At 39.5% G+C, this 27,030-nt stretch overlaps 1 protein-coding gene and 1 long non-coding RNA gene across 3 annotated transcripts in view; both read left to right on the top strand.

Moving 5' to 3' along the window:
* Positions 1-16,229, top strand: part of kitlga (kit ligand a) — a 42,550-nt gene extending 26,321 nt beyond the window's left edge. Inside the window, exons 3-10 of one of the 2 annotated variants that reach the window (XM_058075923.1) lie at positions 328-384; positions 766-918; positions 1,989-2,166; positions 6,721-6,780; positions 9,796-9,893; positions 10,053-10,165; positions 10,932-10,987; positions 11,082-16,229. In XM_058075923.1, the coding sequence (XP_057931906.1) occupies positions 328-384; positions 766-918; positions 1,989-2,166; positions 6,721-6,780; positions 9,796-9,893; positions 10,053-10,165; positions 10,932-10,962 (690 nt within the window). In that variant the 3' untranslated portion in view covers positions 10,963-10,987; positions 11,082-16,229. The remainder of the gene's footprint in view (positions 1-327; positions 385-765; positions 919-1,988; positions 2,167-6,720; positions 6,781-9,795; positions 9,894-10,052; positions 10,166-10,931; positions 10,988-11,081) is intronic. The other variant, XM_058075924.1, reaches the window with a different exon arrangement.
* A 5,876-nt stretch (positions 16,230-22,105) lies between these two features.
* Positions 22,106-26,733, top strand: LOC131130722 (uncharacterized). Its single transcript, XR_009130074.1, has 3 exons — positions 22,106-22,134; positions 22,752-22,858; positions 26,716-26,733. It is a non-coding gene; the product is annotated as an uncharacterized LOC131130722 (long non-coding RNA).
* The last annotated feature ends 297 nt before the right edge of the window (positions 26,734-27,030 follow it).

The raw sequence follows: 27,030 nt of genomic DNA, 5'->3' as shown, positions 1-27,030 counted from the left end.
GGCTTTAAGTCTGACTTTTCCAAACCAAAACATCACATACTTCTTCATACTAATCAGGTTTTGGCGCTTAGAAAAAAAATCTGGGACTTCTGTGGTCAAACGCATTTTTGTGGTTTGCACATTTTAGGAGACACGGCCGCCACAGAACAGCTGAATTTTATTATATATATGTTTGCTTTATGTGAGACGGTGAAAACAAGACAGCAGCATTAGATACTAAAAAGTGTCTTTTTGCTTGACTCATAATAGCTGACAGGCCAATACATATAAATGAAACCTTCACTATGCATTGTATTTGTAACTCCCTATTGTATTGTCCTCCCACAGAAACATAATATTCCTAAAGACTACAAAATTCCTGTACGTTACGTTCCAAAAGAAGAGGTAAGACTTTCCTCAACAAACCTTTGTTCACTCGATAAGAATATTTGCTGAGAAGCTTTGTGCCAAAGCTAGTATGTGTGTGAGTGTCCCTGCGGAGATTTCCCTCCAAAACTATCTGTCACATTGACACAATATGTCAAAAATGTTCTCGGCCAGAATGGGAAGCAACCCATTGACAAGTGTAACCTTTACCTTTGTGTCACCTTTACACCAATGTTTGTCTGACCTGGTTTCCCTTGGGACTTCTATTTAGGCTTTTGTCTAGACCTAGCTTGTTAAGCATAGCCTTGGCTGTTTCTACATGGCGCACAGCTTGTTTATTATCCCCCATCCTCCTCGCCCCTTCTTCCTCCCCCCCGCTGTCTGTTCTTTGTCTTTCAGGCTAGGATGTGCTGGGTAAAACTCAATGTCTTTTACTTGGAAGAGAGTTTGCAAGATTTAGCACACAAGTTTGGCAACATTTCATCCAACAGAAAAGATATTAGCATATTTATACAAATGCTCCAAGAACTACGGCTCAACATGGGGTCTGTGGTAAGTCCACACAGTACACAACAGTGCAATTCATTTCGGTGTACAATGGAACTACAATGGTCTACAATAAGGGTGCATACACTTTTTCAGCCTTAGAGCTACATATGACAGGACCGAGTCAAAATGGTCTACCACCTAGTAAAAATGCAAAACACATTTCTGTGATACACACGTCACAACTGCGTTAAGTACTGCAAAACTCTACTGCAATCTAGCGAGTAAGAAAGGGAATAAAAATGAGTGGAAAATCTGGAAGTAAAAAGCAGAAGACCTACCAGGAGGTCAGTCTACAATAAGACGCTACATTTTTTTTTTAATGCCATGCGATCTACCCACAATGCCTTTGCGATTGACGTAATGGGAACCCCTGGTCTTCAAGGTCTACAATGGTCTTTCAGTCAAGCAAAGTCACATTTGAGTATTCAATAGAAATGCTCAATGTTGAATTTCTTATTGATATCCGATACAGTATACCAATAATGTCCAACACTTTCTTACCGGTACTGACATCAACAGATATAGACAGCAAGCATGTCACATGTCACAGTGCAATGAATGAACACATTATGCGTCTCTTACTGTGATGCCACTATTTAGTGATGCGCTAAATTAGACACATGCTGCAATATGCAATGTAGGTTATAGAAAAAGTGCCGTATTTATTCTCAATATTTTGTCTCTACAAAATCAGCATTAAAAAAGAATGATCATATACATATCATGCTCTTCTACTATCAACAAGCAAGATAGGTTAGTCTTAATAAAATCCAATTAACAATTTGGTAGGCTGCACAAATATCCGTATCAGAACAAAATAATGTGCAACTTCTCTGGACTAATCCAATAAGTCAAATTATAAATTTAATAATATATAATATAATATAATATAATATAATATAATATAATATAATATAATATAATATAATATAATATAATATAATATAATATAATATAATATAATATAATATAATATAATATAATATAATATAATATAAATTATTTCATTCAGTACATCACGGATGAACATAGCGCATCTCTCAGTTTAACTATTTATTTTCGTGTTTCTGCAGGAGCCTGTAATGTACGACTTTGAGTGCCACTACAGGGAAGAGCGGTGGCCCACGGAGCAATACTTTGAGTATATCTCAGACTTCCTTACAAGTGCGCAGCATCCAGAAAATTCTGATGACTGCGAGCCTCCTCCATGTCCCACGACGCCATACACGCAAACAGAAGAATATTTAAAAGGTAAGAGCTTAGTACTATCTGTTTTAAGAGATCTTTCAAGGTGCCCTAAGTTTCTTTCAACAAAGTACCCCATAAATCTCAAGTCATGTATGTGGTAAATCTGCATTCTTCGACGCCTACTTTGTTGCAATTAGTCCGGGGTTGGGGGTCGGCTCGAGCCCCTCACTCACACTCAAATAGTGACATGCTAATGGTTGTTATAGGATATTGAATATGTAATTGGATGAATGCGAGACAATCCAGCATTGGACTGTACTTTGGTCTCAATCTTCCTGAAAACCAAAAGATATTCCAATTGCTGCCCTACTCCGGTTTACAGACACAATTCTTACACACAAACGGTACAAATGGTAGCAATTAATAATGGACAAGTGACAAGTTGTCATGCATGTTCTTGTTCTAAAGGTGAGAAGCTGTTAGAAAATTCAAAAGATGGAGATCTCAACCCCGACCGTTCATGAGATTTAGGAAAAATTTAATCAGGGATAACTTAAAAACACACCAACCTCACGAACAAGAACAAGAGTACAACAATTGCTTTCCAGCAGTAATATTTGAAAGTTTGACAGTCACGGATTGGTACAGAGGTCAGATGGCAAGAGTTAAACCTGCCCCCAATAGGCCCTACAATCCTTTTGGTTCAGAAATCAATAAGACAGCCCTGCGACCCTTGTGAGGATAAGCGGTAGAAAATGAATGAAAATAACCTCTGAGCCATAAACAAATAATAACAACCCCCAGAAAGCCTGCAGGTGAAAAGTGACAAAGCCAAGGAAAAAAGTTCATATAATCAGTAATCAAAGACAGTAGATAATATATAATCCTGTTTGGACACAAATTTATGGCATACAAATTAACAGAAGTGCATTGGAAGTACACTGAAGCCTTAAGTCTTGTGACTACGATTGTGTGCATAAAAAACATCATTCAATGAATGCAAGCGGTCATCTCACAGGTAGTTAATGACATCTGCCACAAATAAGACTGGAAATAATCCAAAAAGTCAGGGAAATTGAAATAAAACTGTAGAATAGAAGTGACAAGCAAATGCCGAGTCAGTGCAGGCCAGCGGGGGGGTCAGCATGTGTACGCCCTGAATGCCTAAAGCCTTTGAGAGCCTTATGAAGATGTGGGGACAATAAATTGTTATTGCCCCTATCTTAATTGTGACCAATAAAGTTCTGACAAGACCATAAAGTTTACCTAGTAAAGGTGAGCGAGTAAACCACAGTCTGCATTTGTTCACCCATCTAAATGATCTGTATGTAAATCTCCGTATGGGCGAGGCATAAACCGGTAGTGGGTGTGTTTTTGCCGGAAATGTGCAGTGTTTAAATCTGTGCATTATTTAAGTCTGAAAATAACATGGATTGATCAGAAGTTGCACTGTGTATGTGTACTGTGTATGTGTGTCAGTGATCCTTGAGACTTTATTATTTTATTATTTTTTTTAATGAGCTGTGTGAAATTGGTGATCCATGCAACTATGGCAACAGGAAAATAATCTGTCAGCCTCGTTGATCGTATTTTTCTCAAAAGCACCAAGTTCAGTACTAAAAGTAGCCTTTCAATTGACTTTATATCACCAGCCCAACCAGCCAAAGCAAGCAGACGAAAAAAAAAAAAAAAAAAAAAAACACAGTCAGTGACTGATGCACGACCGTGCCCACTGTCTTGTGAAATGCACATTTTACGTTATGAAATGTTATGAAATGTTATGAAACGAAGTTTAACAATGCAAGGTGAGAGGAGTGTAAAATTTTAGCAAGCTTATGTCAGCCATACATGCAGAATGCTTGATGCCGCTCTGTGCAAGTGTACCTAATGTTGTGGCCAGTCAATGCAGGTTACCGTTACCACTAACTGTGTACTGCTAACTGAAAATTAACAAAATTCTTATATTTTGTTGGTAGCACGCCTGTTGTATGATGACTTCATGGAATAAGACAAAAACACATTTCAAGGAAACAATGCGGTCATGTTACTCCAATTGAGTGCTGTGCACTGGCCAATCACAGAGCGTGAAGAGTGAATACATAATGAGCATGTTCTTTAAACAAATACCGATAATGACGAGATCTACTCGTTTAATTTGCAAAAATGCATTCTCTGTAACGGATACTCATTTATAATGAGTATCTAAGTTCTCTTAGATTGCACTCACACTTGGGCTTGGGTTTGATTCCCCCTCCTTCCTGACCGCTGCTGGCCTGTGCTCACTCTGTGATCCATTGCAGCATTTCTATCCTGCTCTTTGACTGCATTTTCTCTGACTTTGTGAAATATATATTTCCATACTTACTGCATTTGGAGTCATTCTGATTATGTTTTTTCTGCAAGGTTGCCGCTGTCATTAATTACATTAGTGAAACAAAGCTCACCCACCTACGGCTACATCCTTGTGAGAGCGAGAGTACTGGGAGTTTCACATTGGGATAATAGTATAGCATTTCATTTCTATTATGAATTGTGTTTAATGTAATCATTAAAGAATCCACTGTGTGCGATCACATTACCGTATTACTCGGCTATGGTGTTTGCATGTGCAAGGAATCGTGAGAGGAGAATTACTCACTAGTCAAAAGTACCGTGCTTTAGGTGCTTGGTGTGAATACGCCCTTTCACACTGGTAGGGCTTCAAGTGGAGTCGTGTATTTTCCACTGAACGTTTTAGACAAATTCCTCAGCCTTCATAACTGTTGTTATACATATTGTATTATTTTGGTTAAAAGAAAGATTTTGTCCTCTGTGAAGTCAACAGCAAACTCTTATTTTTAGTCTGCATCTGACCAGGTTGGCATCAAACCTTTTGTTCTTCAGTTCAGCGGGTCAAAATGATAGACAAATGTGTTTTCTTAAGGCAGATGTGATGGGGATTAGCCATGCATGCTGCAGTCAAACATGGAAAAGGCATTTAGTGAGGGAAATAAAAGGGAGCATTTGTGCTGTGGTGCCAAATTGTGACATTCTGGCAAATTGACATGTGGCATGTCCCAGCCTCTGGCGCAGGATGCTTGTTATTTGATTGGAGACACATTAGAACAGTCAGAGCATTTCACACATTTGTGATATGATTCTGCCTCCTGACTTGGGAAATGTCAACATTTGGTTTGGCAAATAAAGCTCAGCTTCTTAAAATAACGTTCCCACACTCCTCGACAGGAGTGCACCATTCCATTCCCTTTATTTATTCGGCCCCTCTTGACATTTACTTTGCAGTCATTTTGACATACTTGAGCCCACACTGTTTCCAAACTTCTCAATTACTTTCTGTCTTCATCAGCTTATTCTTTTTCAAAAAGGTGTTATGGATGTCAGTGGCGGTTCTGGCTTGAATGACACCCTGGGCGGATCAATGCAGCGGCGACCAGTATTGATGGAAGTCTCTCATAGATTGCTTTCTTTTGAGCTGACATTATAGTTGTAAACTGAACAACTTTTATGGTACATGTTATGTGTGATTAAAAAACGTTCCTGAAACCTATGTTCTGCTGATTACTAAAAAATGGGAAAAGATGATGACAGAAGAGAGTCTTTCTTCCGGTAGGTTGCATGTTTATATAACCATAGAACATAATATTGTCAGTCAAAATTGTCTAAAATGGTTGATACTGAACAGGTTGACTTTTGAAAAATTGAATGAGTTCACACAATAAATGAAAATAAACTTGATCATTTTGCCGGCCTCAATATATTGCCTTGTGAATGTGTGTCTGTTTTCCTGCCTCCAAACAGGCAGTTGTCTCGATTGGTGGAGGCGGGGCTGGTAGCATACACACATATAGAAGAATGTAATGGAGTAGAAATTCTATTAGTCGATGCCAATATATTGTCATATATGTTTTTTTTCACCGTGCTTTCCTTGTAACGCCAATCTTGTGTATCATCGTGACTTGTGAACTGAGTGGCCTGTGACACTCCAGTACATATACGGAAGCAGTGTAGCAGTACATCTATTCATAATCACATTTTCACATTCTTGAAGCTCTTACTTGCTTACACATGGCTTCAAGCATTTTTATGTGTGGCATTTTGTTCCCTTACGGGACCCTTTACACTCCAAATGTACCGTATCGTTAAACAATTGGAGGATGCCCGGTGGGAAGCATTGTCCTGATTTATGAGCGTGCGTTTTTGGTCTGTCTTAGAAGTCTGCACGTTAAGGAATAGCTTGCTAAAAATCATCTTGAGTGACTTGAACTCAAAGTGTTTTTTTTGTTTTTTTTCTGATGCCCAAGTTGGACTGTTGTAAACAAGTGCTATGTGGGTCAGGAGCTTTCAATCCAGGGCCCATTATTCTTTTAAAAGGCAGGAGACATAAAAAGTCCAATGTCTTGACGGACCCAGCTGAAGGTGTCCCCAGGTATCCCGGGAGGAAATGCAAAACCTGACTGCAGACATGTTGATTACAAAGCAATCCCGCCATCTTCCCAAGAACTCTTTGTATGCTCTGTTGTATGTGGAACAAATACTACTGATTTATTTAGTTTCTTTTGTAGTCTTTCTGAGTGTTTCACTTTCTCACTCAAAATTTTGATCCTCTCTCTTCCTCAGGATCGCCGCCATCCAGCAGTGAAAGCTCAGAATGTGATTTGTCAAAAGGCTGCGAAACACGTAGGTTTTGTCATTGTCCTTGTTTTTTTCATGGTTTAGCGAGCTGAGGTGCCAGCTGTGCGTTTGGGCTGCCAAACCAGTCCAGCTGGTGTGTCACAGATTCCGGCTCCACGGTTTAAGGAATGGCTTGTCTCGTCACTCGGTTGATGCTGTACCTGCAGGGCAAATTCCACCTCCGTCTAAAGTCTCACGGTTCATCTTGACCTCTGTGACTCTCCCTGTCATGTTGGCACCCTCGCCGCGTGGACTATTTTGAACTTTTAAGTCCTCAAGTCTGCCCCTGTTGTGTCATCATCATGCTTACATGAAACGTGACAAACTTTAGGCGTAGAAGCCATGCTGTGTTACAGTCCATGTCTACGGACTTTCACCCAGATCCCACACTTTTTTATGTGGGATGAAAAATAATATAATATATTCAGAAGACTACTTTCGTGACCCATTAAAACTCAAAAGTTTTTATTGTCCTCAACTCTAATCATTCAAACTCATTTAACCGAGTTTTAGCTGGAAAGGAGGTTGTGACATCATAATTTAACACCATAATGAGGACTCGATTTTAAGTCACGGTTGGGTTCCTTCAGGGTAAGGAGGGAGGGAACAAAATGCAGAACATCAGACTGCTGAGCTTTTGTTCCCCTTCCCCGGCTACTTTGTCCAGCTCCTTCCGGTGAACCCAAAGGTGTTCCAAGTTGGGGCACGATGGCAAGTGTCTGGTGGCCGGGCCTGCACCCATGGAGCCGGGAATACTGCAACGTGGGTCTCCCCCAAAATCTTTGCGTGGAAGAAGCTGGCTCTTGCTATGTGGAGTGCTAGCAGTTAATTCTGCAATGAATACAATAGTCGTTTTTTTTTACTATTGACTATATTTTAAATATATTTTATTACTGTATATTACATAAGATAAGATTAGATATGCCTTTATTCGTCCCCCAGTGGGGAAATTTGCATTGCACACAGCAAGAGTACAGAATCAGTTAAGCAGTACAAAATACACAATATAAAAAAATAAACAATATAAACAACCCAAGTATTAACAAATCAACAATTTTACCCAGAGTTATATACAAATACAGTTTGCAGATAATATGAAATGAGATGAAAAATATCTGGCTAGTGAGTTAATATGAGGCATTATAGAAATACTACTTCACTTAGAACTTAATATATTGCATTTAGAACTTTAATATTGCACGTGGAACGTGGTACATAATATTAATTGTTTATTTAACAAATATATCATAGTATAGTTTTCTAATATGTATTATAATATTATGTAATATAATCTACACTGCCATTGGCTGGTGACTAGTTCAGGTTGTGCCCCACCTCTTGCCCAGAGTCAACTGCTTGACCTTTCACTGGGAAAGTCAAGTGTTCCCAAACAGAAGCGCTGGCTTTTCCTTTAGTACTACGTATTTGCTCGTCATGATTCCCAGTAGCCAAAGACTAGACTGCAGTGTATTTGTTTATAGACTAGACGTGTGACACGATCAACACGTTGTGTCCCTAATGTTTAAATGCATAACATGTGGGAAATTAGTACGCTTCTGTACTGAACTGGATGTTTTGTACTGAAAAATGTGATTACGAATGCATGAACTGATATACCCTAGCTGGAAAGTGTCAGATATATTTAATTCATTATGCTTCTCTTGTAGAAGTCCTTTGAAATAGAAACATTTTTGTGATTCCCAGAGAGAAGATATACATTCAAAACGTAAAAAGACATTTGAACACAACATTTTGCACAACTATAAATTATTTTGGCTTGTACATTAAATGGACAAATAGCTCCCAATCAATCAATGAGGGAGTGGATGACAGTTCTTACTGGTCCTTGAATCTTCATTCTTCAATTTAACAAGACATTCTGTACTCGTATGAGCTCACATTGGACACACATCCACAATTTTGCACTTCTCAGAAGAGTGGGAGCTGTTTGTACATACAGATTCCAGGACAGTGATTCTCGGTGATTTTCGATCATGCCCCCAAGGGGACAAATACCTTTTTTTTTTAATTCAACTGTACAAACCACTATGTACATTGCGGCATCTTGCAGTGCATTGCAGCATCTTTCAAACAAGATCCAGATACAAAAAAGACTATGTATAGCAGTGGTCTCAAACACGCGGCCAAATGTGGCCCGCAGGACACTAGTTTGAAGCCCCCCCCCTTGATATGAAAGTTTAATGTTAGTGCGGCCCGTGCAAGTTTGATATGGATGCTGTATGGTATCATGTACCCAGAAAAAATTATTACGTTTGATTAATGTTCATGTTAAAGGTTAAATAACTGTTAATAGTTATCCTCCCTATCCGTGTGGAAGTGGTAAGTTTTTGGCTTTTTTTAAAGGAAATAACTTGGAGGCTACCGTTTAGGTCGCTAGATCTCTAGTTTGCGAGTTAGCATGTGTCTCAAGACCGTGCAGTTGTGCAATATGTTGTAAATAAAAAAAGTATAAATGTGACAATAGTCGTGTTTTGTCATGTCTACAGGGCTCTAATAATGCTTTGTTAATTTTAATCTGAAAAAAATAATTTGTCTACCCACCAACTATATGTGGTTTCTTAAGTTTTTATTATTTGCCGTTTTATTATTATATTTATTTATTACTGATTGATTGATTTTCTTTATTCTTGATTTGTTTATTTATTTTTCATCTTATTTTGTGCAGAAAAATAAAAATTAAGATATTTGAGAACAGTGGAATGTTTTATCAGAGCTTTTCTTGTAGAAAATCGAAACCAAAGCAAAGTTTATTCATTTTTCTGTTGTTAATAAATGTGTTTTTTGTTGGGTTTTTTTTTTGGAAAACCTAATGCGGCCCGGTCTCACCCAGACCCTAGCTCCAGTGGCCCCCAAGTAAATTGAGTTTGAGACTCCTGATGTATAGCATATCCAGTGGTATATTGTATAGTGCCACCTCACAAGTTAGCATTGCTGTAATGAAAGAGGTTAAAATGGACTGTATACATTTACTTTTTAATGTGTTTTTTGTTGTGCGTGCAGATAAACAACCACGGCTTCTTCCTGAGGTGGTGGAGCGAAGTCTTCTCTCGTTACTCTTCATTCCCTTCCTAGCCCTCATTTTCCTACTCGTATGGAAGGTGAGTCCACTGGTTTTATTGCCTTGCACGGCACTTTGTTGTGTGGAATTTATGGCAGCCAGATGCCGCCTTTCACACTCATTCAGATGTGTACAGCACTTGTTGTAATCTGTCGGTGGAGCACCCTGCATTGTGATTACTATGATTTCCTGTCGTCAGCAGCTCCGATCACAACGGAACAAACGGGATCTTCCACAGAATCCTGGAGAAGGTGGACTCTTCACAGGAACGGAAGGGACTCCAGCCCCACTAGATGCTGAAATAACAGAAAAGTGAGACTCCATATGTTTCATTCACAGCACAGTGGTTCTCACTTATTTCCTTTCATGAGAACCTGATAATATGTATGTATTTGTACAAACTACTGTACGAGTTGCTGTCACCAGCATCATTCATGAAGAAAGACACTAATAATAATAATAATAATTCATTTGAGGCTGCGCGACGGGCGAGTGGTTAGCACGCGGGCCACACAGCTAGGAGAAACTAGTTCAATTCCACCCTTGGCCATCTCTGTGTGGAGTTTGCACCTTCTTCCCGTGCATGCGTGGGTTTTCTCCCACATTCCAAAAACATGCTAGGTTAATTGGTGACTCCAAATTGTCCATAGGTATGAATGTGAGTGTGAATGGTTGTTTGTCTATATGTGCCCTGTAATTGGCTGGAGACCAGGCCAGGGTGTACCCCGCCTCTCCCCCGAAGACAGCTGGGATAGGCTCCAGCACCCCGCAACCCTTGTGAGGATAAGCGGTAGAAAATGAATGAATGAATAAAAAAACAACAAAAAACGTGAAACATCTTTTGTGTAAGCAGTTTGAATGAGTGCCCCTGACTTAATGTGGACCGTGTGGGAAGGCGGTACACTTCTGTACCGTACCGAATGTTCCACACAGAAAAATTACCAATACATGTACTGTTAGTGTAGTGTTAACTATCCAAAATACTGAGAAAGTAATTTTTTTGTACTATTTTACGACATTGACGTTGACATACGTTTTTTTTTGCGAGTGACAGCTTGTTGTGTGTCTCCCAATGCAGAAACAAGCTGAATGTGATTGAAACAGTGTAATGAACCCCTCCATGTTGTTCAGCTGGTAAGACTCGACTCCCACTATTCCAGTTTTGCCTGATTGTCCGACAGCTTAACTTTGATGGTTTTCTGATGGAGATGTATCCCGTGTTCCTCAGGTGACTCAACTGGAAATCTTCCGAGGTGAAAGGCCCGCTTTTGACTCCTCTCCAGATTGATGGCGGCTCAGCTGTGACTGCCACGAGCGAAATGTGTCTGGTTAAACCACAGCATTCTACTGTATGGATAAGTTTGCCTTTGCTTTGAGACTGCGTTAACCCTGTGCTTTTAACACAACGACCGAGACGTCCATTTGAAAGCCCATGTATCACTGCCACCCCCCTTTTTGTTGGACTGTATGCATCATCAGAACCTGCTGCTTCAGTAACTTTGTGGAGATTGACGACTGTCCGCAGAGAAGAGGATGCTGGATGATGATGCGATGAAGTGCTACCTCCGCTCATCCTCATCTTCACCTCCTTCTCAATGCGTCTGCTATGTTCTCGGATTCCAAAGAGCATCACAATCACCTCCACAGATCAACTCGTCTCACTGAAGCGTGTGTAAGATCTATTTATTTATTGATCGTGGCACTGAGCTGCTACACTTCTACACTTTTTGAGGTGGAGCACCTCACATCGTCCTTCGTCCTACAAACTGAAAAAAGAAAACATTCCCGAACGAGTGACATTTCTCGTTTTCCCTTTTGGTCTGGATGCTTGTCCTCCAGTAGAACCACTGACTCATGTTGAACAACTTGACTTTGCACCAATGGTACCAGACATCTTGTAACATGCCAATCATATGTGGACACCGCAAAATATAACAATTTCATATTCAGTGGAACCTCTAAGATCAAACACTAAGTATGTAGGTCATGGGAAATAGAAACGTTATTAAGTGTAAAGTCAATATTATGTCGTATTTTCACATTCTTAAATGTCATGCCAATATAGGAAGTGAATCAGAATCAGTATTTACTACAAATTTGCTAACAAATGAGGAGGCATGTGGTGACGCTGGAGTTTTACTGCTTCGGACATGAGTCTGCTTACTTCATCTAACATCTTGTTACATATTTGTAAAAAGCAACAAAAAAAGCCTCACGTGAGGCAGTTTGAACTCCAAAGTTTTTTTTTTTTCCAAATGTTTTGATTCAATTGCAAATTGTTGGGATGATCTGCTTTAGAGGTTCCACTGTGTTTGCTGAAACATGAGGTCGTGACATGATGGGGTAACACTGAGCAGGGTTGGGATCGTTTCCTCAGTCCACCAGAAAGTCACCTAAGCTACAGCACATAGAAAGACCACACAAGAAAACCAAAGTCTTTGCATTGAAAGTTCAGTCATCCTTCGCTACATCACGTTTCGAACATCGTTCGCTCGCAGTTTTCCAAAAATAAATTACTAAATGATCGTTGTGTATTGGTTGACAATAGCCTATTATTAATCAAAACATATTGAAATACAAGTTATATGTAGTCGTATGGACATGTCTCTTCAACATTGCATGGAAGCCGAGATCAGTACCTTTGGATTGGCAGATCGGGGTGGTGGTCCCCCTTTTTTAAGAAGGGTGACCAGAGGGTGAAACCAGAGGGTGAAGCACTGGACCAGCTCTACACCCTCGCAAAGGCTGGAGGGTGGATGGGAGTTTGCCCAACCGGGCTACATGTACATTGTGGACTTGGAAAAGGCATTCAGGCTATGGGAGTACGGGATTGGTGGCGCGCTACTATGTGCCATTCAGTCCAACCAGAGCAGGAGCTTGGTTCGCATCCCCAGCAGTAAATCGAGCCTGTTTCCGGTAGATGTTGGCCTCCGCCAAGGTTGCCTTTTATCACCGATTCTGTCACAATTTTCATGGACAGAATTTCTAGCCGCAGCCAAGGCATCAAGGGAGTCCGCTTCAGGGGCCTTAGGATCTCAACTCTGCTATTTGTGGACGATGTGGTCCTGATGGCATCTTTGGGCTGTGATCTTCAGTGTTTACTGGACGGTTTCCATCCGTCGATAGGCAAATCGGAGCAGCATCTGCAGTAATGTGGTCACTGTACTCAGAGTAGAGCCACTTCTCCTTCACATCGAGAGGAGCCAGTTGAGGTGGCTCAGGCATCTGTAGTCCAGATGCCTCCCGGACACCTTCATGGTGAGGTGTTCTGGGCATGCCCAACCAAGAGAAGGCTCCAGGGCAGACCCAGAACACGCTGGAGGGATCATGTCTCCTTATGTCTAAGTCTTGGTGTCCTCCCATGGAGCTGTAGGACGTTGGAAGTTTGGGCTTCCTTACTGAGACTGCTGCCCCCTCAAACTGGACCCCGGATAAGCGTAGGGGAATGGAATGGAATATAATTCTATGTTAGGTCACCAGGCATCATCAATGTTACACCGATGAGACATGACATTAGTTTACATTACCTTCACACTGCATGGAGTCAACCATGGCATGATAGAGTAAAAAAAAGTTATCTTCCCATTCTGTGTGGAAGTGGAACGTTTCTGGCTTCTTACTTTGTCCTTTCCACTCCGGTTGAAACATTTTCTAAGTTTAGAACAAATAAAATTGGAGGCTAACTTGTTAGCTCGGCAGCTTGCTATATTCTATGTCCCTGCAGTGATCCTTGTTGCGCAATGTGGTGTAAACAAAGACTAATAGGAGTGTAAGGGTTGTTATTTCATGTTTACAAGGCTCCAAATAAATAAGGAACAACATTACATTTACACATTGTATATTCAATAAAAACACAAAAATATAACACCGCCGGCAGCTAGCATATGTTAGTGTTGTTTAAAACAATAGATTGAACCAATGAGTTAAACTGCATGAAAAATGCGTTTATATTGTCTTTCGACCACAATAAGATGATTGTCACTAAATAGCTATCATTAGCTGACATGTTAATGTTTTATGTTGGGCGTAGCTAGGAAGAGGGCCGGATATAATGCTTAAATGCGAGTGCCGTCTGGGTAGGGTGACCATATTTAAATGAAAAACAAGGACAGTAAGCCCAGCAGTGATATACTCAAATGATACTCAAAGTTTACCCAAAGATGCCTTAAAATGTTCTATTATGCTTAAAATAATGTTTCCAATGGTGTGCAAATAACCTAAAAATCTCTGGAATAAACTAATGATAGAAGTAATAAGAGATCAGCTTGTAAGAAAATAGTATTACTTAATAGTAGTTTCACTGGACAAGTAACTAAAACATGACATTTTCATCACTTTCTAAAAGAAATAAAACAAAAGCCAGGATAGGGCATGTCCTGGGAAAAAAGGACTTTTGGTCACCCTACCTAATCAAGCACAGCACCTTTAACTTTGCCCAACAAGACCAACAAAGTGTTGACAAAAGTGTGACTAAGCCATTTTAATATGAAAAATGCACAGGAAATGCAACTTTCAAATAATCATCCAAAAAGCCACATGTACGCAATGAAGTTGCACAACTGAGCATCTTTTAAGCATCTGAAGACCAAAAGGGTCTGATTCACATCAAAGTCAATCTCCAGCTCAACAACAAAGCCAGCTAACGTCAGTTAGCATCTCTTCAGAAGATGCTAACACAATAAACGGCCACCCTTGGAGGCACGTCGTCTCTAGGGAACAGCAGTCATGTCGGCTTTGTTCTGTGCCTGCAAACCACATTCATTGGAGGACCTAATACGCTGCAACACTTAGACGGCTCTATCCACACTTTAGACTGGTGTCAAAATCTGACATTACCATGTTTATTAGGTTTGTCAGGTGAAGATTTCATTAATTATTTTTTTTTACGTTTTTTTAATGCACAGCTCTTTTTTTAATTGGCCTGTGGCACATTCTAAAAATCTAGTTTTAAACTTAAAAAAATGCACAGCAAAATCAGCAGTAATTTTACAAGAATAAAGTAATAACAAAATAATATTTACAAAAAAAATTTAATCTAACAAGAAAAAGTTTATTTGTAATTTGACAAGAATAACATCTGAATATTATGAAGAAAAATAATGTTGTTTTTGTAGCATAAATTTTAAATATTAAAGAAAAAAGGATGTTATTATTTAAACGTCCTAATGGTATGAGAAACAAACAAAACCAAATAAAGTTTTTGGAAAAATAGGTTGTGGAAAAGTTGTAAGATTATGGAAATAGTCTAAAATATAATAATAATATAATTAATTAAGAATTGTACTATAGTAGTGACCAAAGTCATATTATTCTGAAAAGAAAATGTATGAAGATTATTTAAGGCTTGAATATTTGGACAATTTAGACGTACTATGCAATACTTTCACAAAGACAGTTCTCCGTTAATGACAAGCAAACAAGCTGCCGAACTCATGAAAAAGCAGGTCAATTTTAGTTTTGTGCCTTGTTGGATTGGACACAGTGGAACGTTCCATTCTGATTCGAAAATTTCACATTTGTTTAAGGAACTCAGAAGTTGAATCACAAAAATCTGAACTTGGGACTTGGAATGGGAACCAAATGGAGTGAAAATGTAGAACATTTCATTTTTTTTATTTTTCAATATCATGGGACGGTCTCTGAGTGTTCTTAACTCCTGTTTCCAAGCCAGTGACGTATGAGCAGAATGAAACAGCCATAGTGGATGCTGCTGGGGTTTTTTTTGTAGACCGCATACTAGTTGAAACCGTATCAACAGCGCCTCTGCTGATTTACAGCGAGTAGTGTAAGACACAAATAATCATCAATCAAGTCGGACACAATCGATAATGATGTCTATACCTCATTCTTTTTGTACATTTGGAACATTCATCAAGCATCAGCAAGTTGACCTCATTGGTTCAGCAAAAAGAGTGTGTCACCTGTTCCATAATTTCTATGTCATTGATTCCAAAATGTCCCAATATAACATATTAGTACTGGCAAATTCCTCTTCAGCGTTGTCCGGTTTTTCCACAGAAACGCAGGCCTATCGTACCCCAAAGTTGATTATGATGAGCTGCAAAAGCTGTGAATGAATGAATGAATGAACACACGGCTGAGTGAGAGAACCACCACCCCGAAAAATAATGTTCCTCCTTTGCTGGCAGTTGTCCAGCCACACGACTTTAGGGCAGGGACGATGCTGCCCGCTTCACTGTGGGACACTCAAATGGCTCTGGACTGGAAGTATGTCTGGTGGCCCGAAAGGCAGATATTGATATTATTAATATTATTATGAATGCCCAGTTGGTACTCTGGGTGAGAACTCTACTGTATTCTGTATTTTTGTATAAATGTAAACAAACATACATACCATATGAATAAAGTACATTTATCCCACTGTTCACGTTAGCGTTGTCTTTTCTTCATGTCGGCTCACACACCCTCTTCAAACATTCACTTGCGGCAAAATACTTTGAAGGCCCACTTTCATTAGTTGTGTGCCTCCTGCCAGCTAGCAGCCTTTGACAGCTGGTCAGTCTGCATGAGAAAATACCTTTTGTGCACGGAACATATGGAGGCTACATTCCATTACTATATTACTTATTATTAGTAACGTGTACTTACAGCTATTACTAGAAGAACATGATTAAAAGACTGCAGTCTGTTTTGAATAAGCCAACAGACGTGTACCATGTACCAAAAAAAAACATGGACATTTCCAATGGTTTCTATCCTTCCCATCACTAGAAATTTAAAAGCGTCCTTGCACGCCCTCCAGAAGCCAGTAGCAAGTTGAAGTTAGAATTTTCAGGGCTAATCTACATAAAATATATCTGGGAGTCAATGATATGACACGGGGGAGAAAAGCATACACAACTGAACAATTTGTGGCCGAGGAGTGAACCCATCATTGCAGCAAATTATGTACATACATTTTTCATTTGTGACTCGGAACAATCATTAAGATTATACCTGCCCACACGCATAATCAAAACTTTAAATTATTGTTATTTATTCTAAATTATTTCAATGATTTGTACAAATTACAGTTTAAGATGTACATTGTTCATATTTGATGTAATCTAATTAATTTATTAATCTGTAATTTATTATTTATTATTTATTATTTATTATTTATTATTTATTATTTATTATTTATTATTTATTATTTATTATTTATTATTTATTATTTATTATTTATTATTTATTATTTATTATTACACGGGAGCCAGGCAACGACATTTTGTTTGCAATTTCACTGCTGTGTTATTGTGCAATGACAATAAAGAAAGTCTATGTCTATGTCTATCCACCACGGGAAATAAATATGAACAAGTTACAATTTTTCTCAGTAAATATAAAGCCAAAAATATAAACACAACACTTTTGTTTTTGCCCCCATTTGTTATGAGCTGAACCTTAAGGTCAAAACCTTTTTCTGGGTGCACAAAAGGCCTGTTTGATTATTACTACATGATTATTGCATGATGATTGCAATAATCATGCCAAATTGCCTAATAGCCTTAGGCTGGCTACAATGCGAAAATATGCAGTATTACTAGATAGGACATACAGCATCCAACACAGGGTGTCTTACATTTTTGCAAGGAATGAAATCTCAGTCATAGGCCCGGGTACCATTTATCTTTATGGACACTACCGCTCAAAACCTTTAGAACTTTAATATAGCATTAATGTAGCATTAATATGGAGTAGGTTGCTGCTTCTCTTCTCGTGTCCGGCAGGTGGAATTTATAAGGGCTCCCATCAAAATGTGCCAGGTGAGACACTCGTGTGTAATGGCGCTCTTTGAGGGAATCTGTTGTTGTAGAAATGAAGGAAGGCTTATGCATACGGAACACCTCAATCTTCCTAATGTGGCTTTTGTAAAGTTTCTAGGAATGAAGAACACTCAAATGTAGTCTCTGTGGACACTATTTATAGTAACTTTACGAGATATTGTTGACCAAATCCATATATACCACCATTTGAATCTGTCAAACACTGTGACGAGCCTTTAACCCAGGGGTCTCAAACTCAATTTCCCTGGGGGGCACCGGAGCTAGGGTCTGGGCAAGGCTGGGCCGCATCAGGTTTTCAAAAAAAAAAAAACACATTTATTAAAAACAGAAAAATATACAAACTTTTTCAGTGCTTTGGTTCCGATTTTCTACAATAAAAGCTCTGATAAAACATTCCACTGTTCTCAAATATCTTAATTTTTATTTTTCTGCACAAAATAAGATGAAAAATAAATAAACAAATCAAGAATAAAGAAAATGAATCAATCAGTAAGAAGTAAATATAATAACAATAATAAAACGGCAAATAATAAAAACTCAAGAAACCACATATAGTTGGTGGGTAGACAAATTATTTTTTTCAGATTAAAATGAACAAAGCATTATTAGAGCCCTGTAGACATGACAAAACACGACTATAGTCACATTTATACTTTTTTTATTTACAACATATTGCGCAACTGCAGGGTCTTGAGACACATGCTAACTCGCAAACTAGAGAGGTAGCAACCTAAACGGTAGCCTTCAAGTTATTTCCTTTCAACTTAAATAGCCAAAAACTTACCACTTCCACACGGATAGGGAGGATAACTATTAACAGTTATTTAACCTTTAACATGAACACTAATCAAACGTAATAATTTTTTCTGGGTACATGATACCATACAGCATCCATATCAAACTTGCGCGGGCCGCACGTTTGAGACCCCTGCCCTACACACATGCTCATCTTCCATGGGGGGCCATATTTTGCACGGGGGGGAGGCATTTGCACGGTTGCACACATGCAGTGTATCAGCATGATTGTTGATAGGTGTAATCGTATGTACAATGGATACGCTACCTTGAGGCGGAGGAGACAAACGAGACCTGTAATCTGACCACACAATGATTTACAGCACTTGACATCTGACCAATCAGAGGAGTGCGTGTGCTGGCAGGCTCTCCCAGACATAATTAATCAGGAGCGAGCAAGAGAAATTAATGGCAAAACACGAGGAAACTCATCCATCACTTAAAGGTGGGTATGTGGTTGTAATAAAATATTGTAGCACCAACACCGACGCCGCCACTCATGAGATGGGAATCTCTGTCTTGTTGACAGCATCAGCAGTGATAATGACTCTGACACACCCTCATTTTTCTCTTGCATCAAAATACGAGGGCCTAAACTGCACCGTCTGCCCAAATTAATCGACCTTCAAACACATCTCGACCACTTGTAGCCTCACACAAGGCTAAACAAGGTCCTCAAGAGTCTGCCAGAGGAACACCATCAACTCCTACCAATTCTATCTCTCTCTGTGCCAACAGTTGCTCAAGAGGGACAGAAACAGAATCAAACCAGAAGCTGGTCAGCTAGCCATGACCCGGGTTTGGCATTGGGTTTGATATTGGCAAGCATCTTTCCCCCATAGATTGCAACCACCACCATCAGGAGAGACATGGTGTTATGGTCCCCTTCACTAAAGGTGGTCAACATCATAGACCTCCATGGGAGGATACCACCAAAGAGGTTTTGTGGCTTCCTCTACCATCAGGCTTATGAAGGACCTTGGCATTCATGGACGGGCTATGCTACAGATATGACAACCCTAATTTCTAAAGTTTTGATGACCCGGTGGGTGGGGCAGGTTTTTGGTCCCAGGTCGGAATCTCATTGCCTCCCCCCCACCTCTCCTGGCACATTCCAGGCACTTTACTCATGATTGGGCACGGGGCACAGGCTCAGGCTTGATCACCCTGTAGTCAGCCGTTTTTGATGAGACTGTCTAGTATTGAAAGGCTAAAACACTTACTGATTCAAAGGTATGCTATTGATCATTTGTCCCAAAATGAAAATCCTTCCAATGGTCCCCAAAGAGGACATTTTCCATCAAGTCCTATTTATTCACAAACGTAGCCATTTAGTTCGCTAGCACAGTGTTTTTCAACCTTTTTTTGAGCCACGGCACGTTTTTTTACGTTGGAAAAATTTTGCAGCACACCAATAACCAACATTATTCGCTTCTTTCAGTTTTTTCCTGATCACGGACTCGCCACAGCAGATCCTTTTGATCCGCATACTAATTTAACCAACAATGTTACAAAATGTCACCACTACCTTTCACGTGCATCACTAAGTCTATTAGAGGAACGAGGAAATCAGCTTACGTGTTGCCACACGGATGAATATTACATTGCTCTGCCAGTCTTTACACCAATGACACACGACAATGACATAATATTTGCAGAAAATTATTAATACATATTAATTTAAAAAAGTGATATTGAATAATTCCTCACGGCACACCTGACGATTTCTCACGGTTGGCACAGTTGTTGAAAATCACTGCGCTAGCACAGCAAGAGAGTAGAGGAGGCGGATGCCCTCTGCATTACAGTGAGAAGGAGCGACGTCCCCCCTCCCCTCTGCCCCTCATGAGGACCACAAACCAGAGTGTATTATTTTTAAACAATTGTTGCATTTTACTGAACTTTTCCAAACTAAACAAAGGGGCCAAAATGCCAGGCATAATTGAAATGATCTACATTTTGACAATGAGAACGTTTGGTTTGGGACAAGGTAGAGCCAAGGATCTCTCAAAACCTCAATTATTCAATGCATCTTTATGGCTGCATGGTTCCACTTGCTAACCTTATCTTTGTATGTAAAAAAATAAAAAGTGCAATGACGAGGGATGAGCGAGTACACCATTATCTGTATTTGTTCACCCATTTAAATTGCGCCGGACAAAATTACCAATGCGTGGGGTGCGCCACGCTGCGCCATCTTGTGCTGCGCCACAAAATTAGAGTCAACTAAAGAAGGACATTAATGTGCTCGGCTGTTGAAAGATAATATCTCTTCAGCAATCCATCTTTGCTGCAGAGTCCGTACAAAAAGCAAGCGGAATATTTGAAGGAATGTGACAATGTGATTCAGACACTCCACTGAAACCTTTTAAAACATGTTCTCTTTGAAGTGTCCATGCCCCTGTCTTTTCTCTTCAATAATCTCAATCTGGCAGCAGCTCCAGCATACAAAAGCCTCCAATCATGTTTTTTATGTCAAAACGAAGGTCAACGTGTCTGTGGTCTGAGACAGAAATGAAACACACGCCATGAGAGGTTCAAGAGAGGTCGTGCACTCCAGAGGATTCATACTAGATGGGAGTGCGAGAGGCCGTAAAATCAACAGTCCAAACTCGGCAGCGACTGGTCCCAGGCAGACATTCATTGTTGATTAATGACGATCCACAGTAGACTAGAAGAGAGATGCTGATATTGTAAAAAAAAAAAAAAAAAAATCCCTGCGGACGCTCGCTACCTTTCCTCATTCTTCACCTCCGACCACTTCCAGCTGCACAAACTCACAGAGGAAACCACATCTTTGCATTTCTCCTTCTTCTTCAGCTTGTTGTGACGGAAAGGACCTGCTGAACTTCCGACTTCAGATTTTTTACACGCACAACACTTTTGCACATTTGTTTTTGTGTTTAGTATGCAGAAATCGGCCCTTGTTTCCGCAACATTGAAGATGGCAAAGATGAGAGCATGACGGCAAACAGCCTCAAGTGTCACGAACAAAAACATCAGGCGGCGCCACAGCGTTCCCTCATAATGGGAGCATGACACAACATGTTCCACAATCACAAACTACAAACATTAAAGTGGAAGCTCCAAAGATGAACAACCCTGTTACTGTGCAATTTGGAACATTTCAGGAAAAATATGTCCTTCCATGCACTTCCATTCCGAACATACTGAGTACGGCCAAATGCAGCATAGCTGGATGTTGCACTAAAAACACTCGACAGGGAAAGGGAAATAACCCTTTTTGATTCCTAAAAACAACTGCTTTTATTATATGGAAGAATAATGTAAATAATGACTTGTATGTTTAATACAGGGAGTGGAAAACACATTTATTAGCGATTGATATGAAACGGAGAGTGGGCAGGATCAAATAAGCTTTGCTTCTTCCTACTCCTTTTCAGATTGTGCCTGTAAAATGAAGCAAAAAAATTATTAGGTACTCACATTTTTTGAGGAATTACCCCCAGCTAATATGCTAATACTTGTTTGTTTTTCTTTTGTTTTTTTGCTGTTAATGCACCGATATCAATATCCCTACTAACAACTGTTATTATTGCAACATAAAAAGAAGAACAGAGGAGAACAGTCACATTCTGAGCAGGTTAGACCTTTTTGTGTAATTTCCTGTTTGGTGCTCTTATTTTGGTATGCTACGTTATATCCGCTACCTAGCTAAAATAGCAGCTATTGAGGATGGTAAGTGTTCTTTCTTTTTGGGTTGTATCCTCCATTTTTCTTGTTGTCATGGTGATGTGATATTTTTATTCATTCATTCATTCATTCATTTTCTACCGCTTTTTCCTCACAAGGGTTGCAGGGGGTGCGGGAGCCTATCCCAGCTGTCTTCAGGCGAGAGGGGGGGTACACCCAGAACTGGTCGCCAGCCAATCACAGGGCACATATAGACAAACAACCATTCACACTCACATTCATACCTATGTCCAGGGTGTACCCCGCCTCTCGCCCAAAGACAGCTGTGATAGGCTCCAGTACCCCCGCGACCCTCGTGAGGAAAAGCGGTAGAAAATGAATGAATGAATGAATGAAGACATGCTCTTATGTCATATCACATCTTATCCATCAGCCCGGATGGCCCTGTTTCTCATTTTGGACCCGTATTTCCAGGACAGGTGTCATTTTCCTTTATGTTTGGCATTGTTGCTAAGCAACCACTTTGCACAGCATTTAGCCGATTAGCTTGACTTGCTGGCAGCTGTCAGCACTTGTAACTCATTTATCTCAAAGAATCTGTACCTCTTGCCTGTCAAGTTGAGGGTGTTAGCAATTTGTTCTGATCTTGTATTCCTGGCCAGGTATGCCCCCCAGTAGTTCAAAACCCGAGTATCAACCGCAGACTTGGCATGTATGTCTTTGCCACTCAACAACAAAAAAGAAGAATCAGAAGATGAAGACGGAAGAGGTGAGGTGCTATAAGGACAATGATGAGGGAAAAGAAGGAAAACGCCTTACATTCCACCCTGATAGAAGCAGAATGTCTGACACGTGGTCAAATTAAATTAAATTAAATTAAATTAAATTAAATTAAATTAAATTAAATTAAATTAAATTAAATTAAATTAAATTAAATTAAATTAAATTAAATTAACAGAATAATTTTCATATTAATATTTAAAAATAATAATAATAATAATTGTTCTGTCCTGTTAAAATTAATGTTTGTGCTGGCTTCGTTTTTTAAGATGGTGTATGTTTTGGGGTTATTACACAATCAGCCCCCAACATGCTCGGACTGAAACCAAAATAGTCACATTTATTTAGTACTATGTTAGTGGTGTTTTGTTCAGTTAAAATGAACATTTATCCTGCTTTTATTTTTAGGTTATTACGCTTATTACAGAGTTATTACAGTTATTTTCATAGGTCAACCAAAGTACTCCCAACCCCTGCCATCCAAATGATGCAGTCACCTTCAAATACGTGTGTGTACGAAAGCAGTATAAACATTTTAACTGCACAAAACAACACTACTGTAGCACTAAAAAATACAATTTTGGTTTCATTCCGAGCATTTCGGTGGCTGGGACTACCCCTTTGGACTAAACTGTAAAAACTCCAAAAAAAGAAGGAGCACAAATGTTAACAGCACAAACAGCCAGACAATTTGACGAGACTTTTGAGTGGGGTTGGGAGCCAATTCCACTCAGGGAGAGGATGGAAGCACTGCCTCGGGGCTCAGACTCTCAGTTGATGGGACTCCAAAAAATTAGGGTGGGGAAGTTAAACTTAATTTGCAAAACTTTTTTTTTTACATTTAATTACTTTTTTTTCAATTCTTACTTTTTTCTATATGCATGCTGTGATCATGTATGAACAAGTACATTGATGATAACATGTAATACAGTATTTTGCCTTATTTTGATGAATTAAAACATTACTGTAAGTCTTTCCTAGGCACATTTCACAAACCCTTTGATCGGAACTAATGCTACTTCAGTCAACAAGGTAAAACGCCCCATCCCCCCCAGGCAGAGAATCATGCAGCTAAGTAGAGCAGGCTATGTGAAACAGACACAGAAAAAAGTTACTTCCAATGTCCTCTATCATTGGGATGCCAACTGATGGAATAGCATCAATAGTATCTTTTATTACAGTTCGTGTGTAATAATAATACATTTTATTTAAAAGCGCCTTTCAGGACACCCAAGGTCGCTGTACAGAAGATAAAAAACGGCAATATAAAATACAAGATAAAAGATAACATACAATAAATAGGAACATACAAAAAATAGGGGGAGGGGGGGACCATGTGAAGCAGTTAAAGAGAATAGGCAAGTTTGAACAGATGAGTTTTGAGTTTGGATTTGAAGATGGGAAGGGTGGCAGAGTTACGGAGGTCTGGTGGCAATGAGGTCCAGAGTTGGGGAGCAGAGCGGCTGAAAGCTCTGCTCCCCATAGTGCTAAGACGTGCAGAGGGAACAGTGAGATGGAGGGACGCGGAAGATCTGAGGGAACGGGATGGCTTGAGAATGTGGATGAGGTCAGAGAGATAAGGGGGGGCAAGGTTATGGATGGACTTATAGGTGAACAGAAGGATTTTGTAGGTGATTCTTTGAGTCACTGGTAGCCAGTGGAGTTGCTGCACGATGGGGGTGATGTGGTTTGATGAGGGGGTTCTGGTCCACAGGTTAAAAAATAAAAAAGTATCTTGCTTAGCATGGGATGCTGGTTAAACCAGCACAACCAACATACTGTATATGTTGTTTGGATGCTGGTTATGGGATGCTGGTGACTAACCTGTGAAACTGTTAATAGTTGCCTGATCACCAGGATGGGCTGCTGTTATGATGATAAAGAGCAGGTGAAAATATTGCAACGTTTCCTTGTGTCAAGTAGGAAACCAACTACTAGAATGAAGAAAACAGGTTTAATAACAGTGGGTTATCTATAAATATGAGGGATGTTCCTTTTTTTCTTTTTTTTTTTACACATATCACTCAGGAAACACGTCTCACGTAGAATATAGCATGGATTTGTAAGCATATTGCTGAATAATTATTATTTCAAAGAAAGTGTTAATAAAAATAAGTCAGTATTTGCATATTTGACGCATACCGTATAGAAAACCCAAAAGTTTTAAAATGTACCGTTCACACACTCTTAATACGCTTTCGTGTTAAATGTGCCTGCAAAATACAGTCATGTTCTAAAGGTTTACTTTTAATCGTTAGTAAAATACATCCATATATATGAAATAAAAAGGCCTGAGTCACGTTCCATTTTCATTGTTGGCCTCCTTTTGATTGCCCTTCAAGTGGCTAATGTCATTCCAACGCTGAAGAGCCTTTTATATAATATATATATATATATATATATATATATATATATATATATATATATATATATATATATATATAATATATTATATATATCTAATATTGTTTTAGACTGGATCCTTGTTATGCTTCTTGTTATAGTGTTATAGTCCCATACAGTACAATAAACAGTAAAAAGTAAGTAAAAAGTAAGTAAGTAAAAAGTAAAAAGACAATATGTAAAAATGTATACAATTGACCAAACCCTGTTATGTTTCTAAGTGGCTGTATTTCCTCATAATCTCAATCTGAGTCTTTTGTCGTCTCATCGCTGTTGTACTTGTCTCATTGTTGCACTTTCCTAAAAAGAAACATCAGGTGTCCAGAGTGGGGTGTCCAAAGTGTGGCCCATTTTTGCTCCATGGCATTTTTCATTGGCTCTTTGTATATTATAAAAAGAAAATGAATCCCTTATTAATAAGATGTATGATTAGATATGACACTACTTTGCTTTGTCGCGTAGAACACAAAGCTAGCTTGTTTACATAGCTTAGCAGATACCGGAATGGTTTTTAATGCATAAAAAGCACCAAGGATGGGCAACTTTATTTGACAGTTTTATTTACTGGAAAATTATCTTCCAGCAGTGCGCTGCTTTGTTTAAAATATAGAAAAAAAAACTGTTTTTGAAATTTGTTCTCTAACTGTACCCAAAATTACAATATGAGGGATGTTCCGAAAAGGATTTTAAGCTGGTGATACCGATTCCGATTATCCATGAGTGAAATCGGCCGATACCGATACCATTACCGATCAGAATACTACATAGATACAACCAACTCCATCTGAGACCTCTGCAAAGGATGAGAACGTTATTTTGTCCTCATTCAGAGCCATACTGAGGCTTTAACATATAATTACTTTTTAAAACGTAATAAAAGTAGGTATGATTTGTGCTGATATTGGATTGATCGATATCAGTATCGGCTGGCACGCAAGGCTGTAAATTCAGAACTGAAAAAGTTGTATCAGGACACCCCTAGTTAGCTAGTTAGCTTTTTATAACATTTAGTTAAAAATGGCTATGGCCATAGTTTGACCTCGGAACAGATTATTTCTATTTTCATGATTTCCTGTGGGAAAAATATTGAATTTCAAACAAATTAAAGTTTCTACAGAAGTCGTGTCGTGACCTTCAGAGTGTGAAGTGTTGTCCTCAGGTTACGTCAGACTGTTACATAAACACTTTGAAGGTGCGTAGAATGGTGGGCGTGGCCTGTGTGAGTCATTAGTGGCAAGTGACAAGGACACTGTGATGGCGCTGAATCCCCCCCTTTCGTGTTGGCGCATACATTAGCAACAAAAAGTGCATTATGCGTGGTCTTGAATACTGGCCACGCCCACACGGCGTGTGGGAATGAGCACAGGAGCGTAGTCACAGGTCAGGCCTTCTAAGGTTACTAATAGAGCTGCGATGATGCCATTATGCTGCTCTTCCCTGCAGCCCCCCCTCCCACCTCCCTGGCCTGTCCAGCCCGATCCCAAGAGGACGTAACGGGAAGCTTATCAGAGCGCCGGACTGTGCTGTAATACTCCTGTGAAAGGTCTATCAGGCCGCCTCCCAATAGTCACTTCTTTCCTGGCCAGGAGGGAAATGGAGACACCTCCTCAAACCTATCCTGAACCCCCCCACCAGACAGGTACACACTTTGTATAACCTCCAAGCACATTATTATTGAAAACAGAAAAACTGTATCATGGGTTTTGAGCTTGTGGATTACTTTGACTCTTTCGGTTTACTTGGATTATGCAACGTCGA

This window comes from Doryrhamphus excisus, chromosome 6, assembly GCF_030265055.1.
Source record: "Doryrhamphus excisus isolate RoL2022-K1 chromosome 6, RoL_Dexc_1.0, whole genome shotgun sequence".
NCBI classification, from domain to species: Eukaryota; Metazoa; Chordata; class Actinopteri; order Syngnathiformes; family Syngnathidae; genus Doryrhamphus; species Doryrhamphus excisus.
This window is presented reverse-complemented; position numbering and strand designations above follow the sequence as displayed.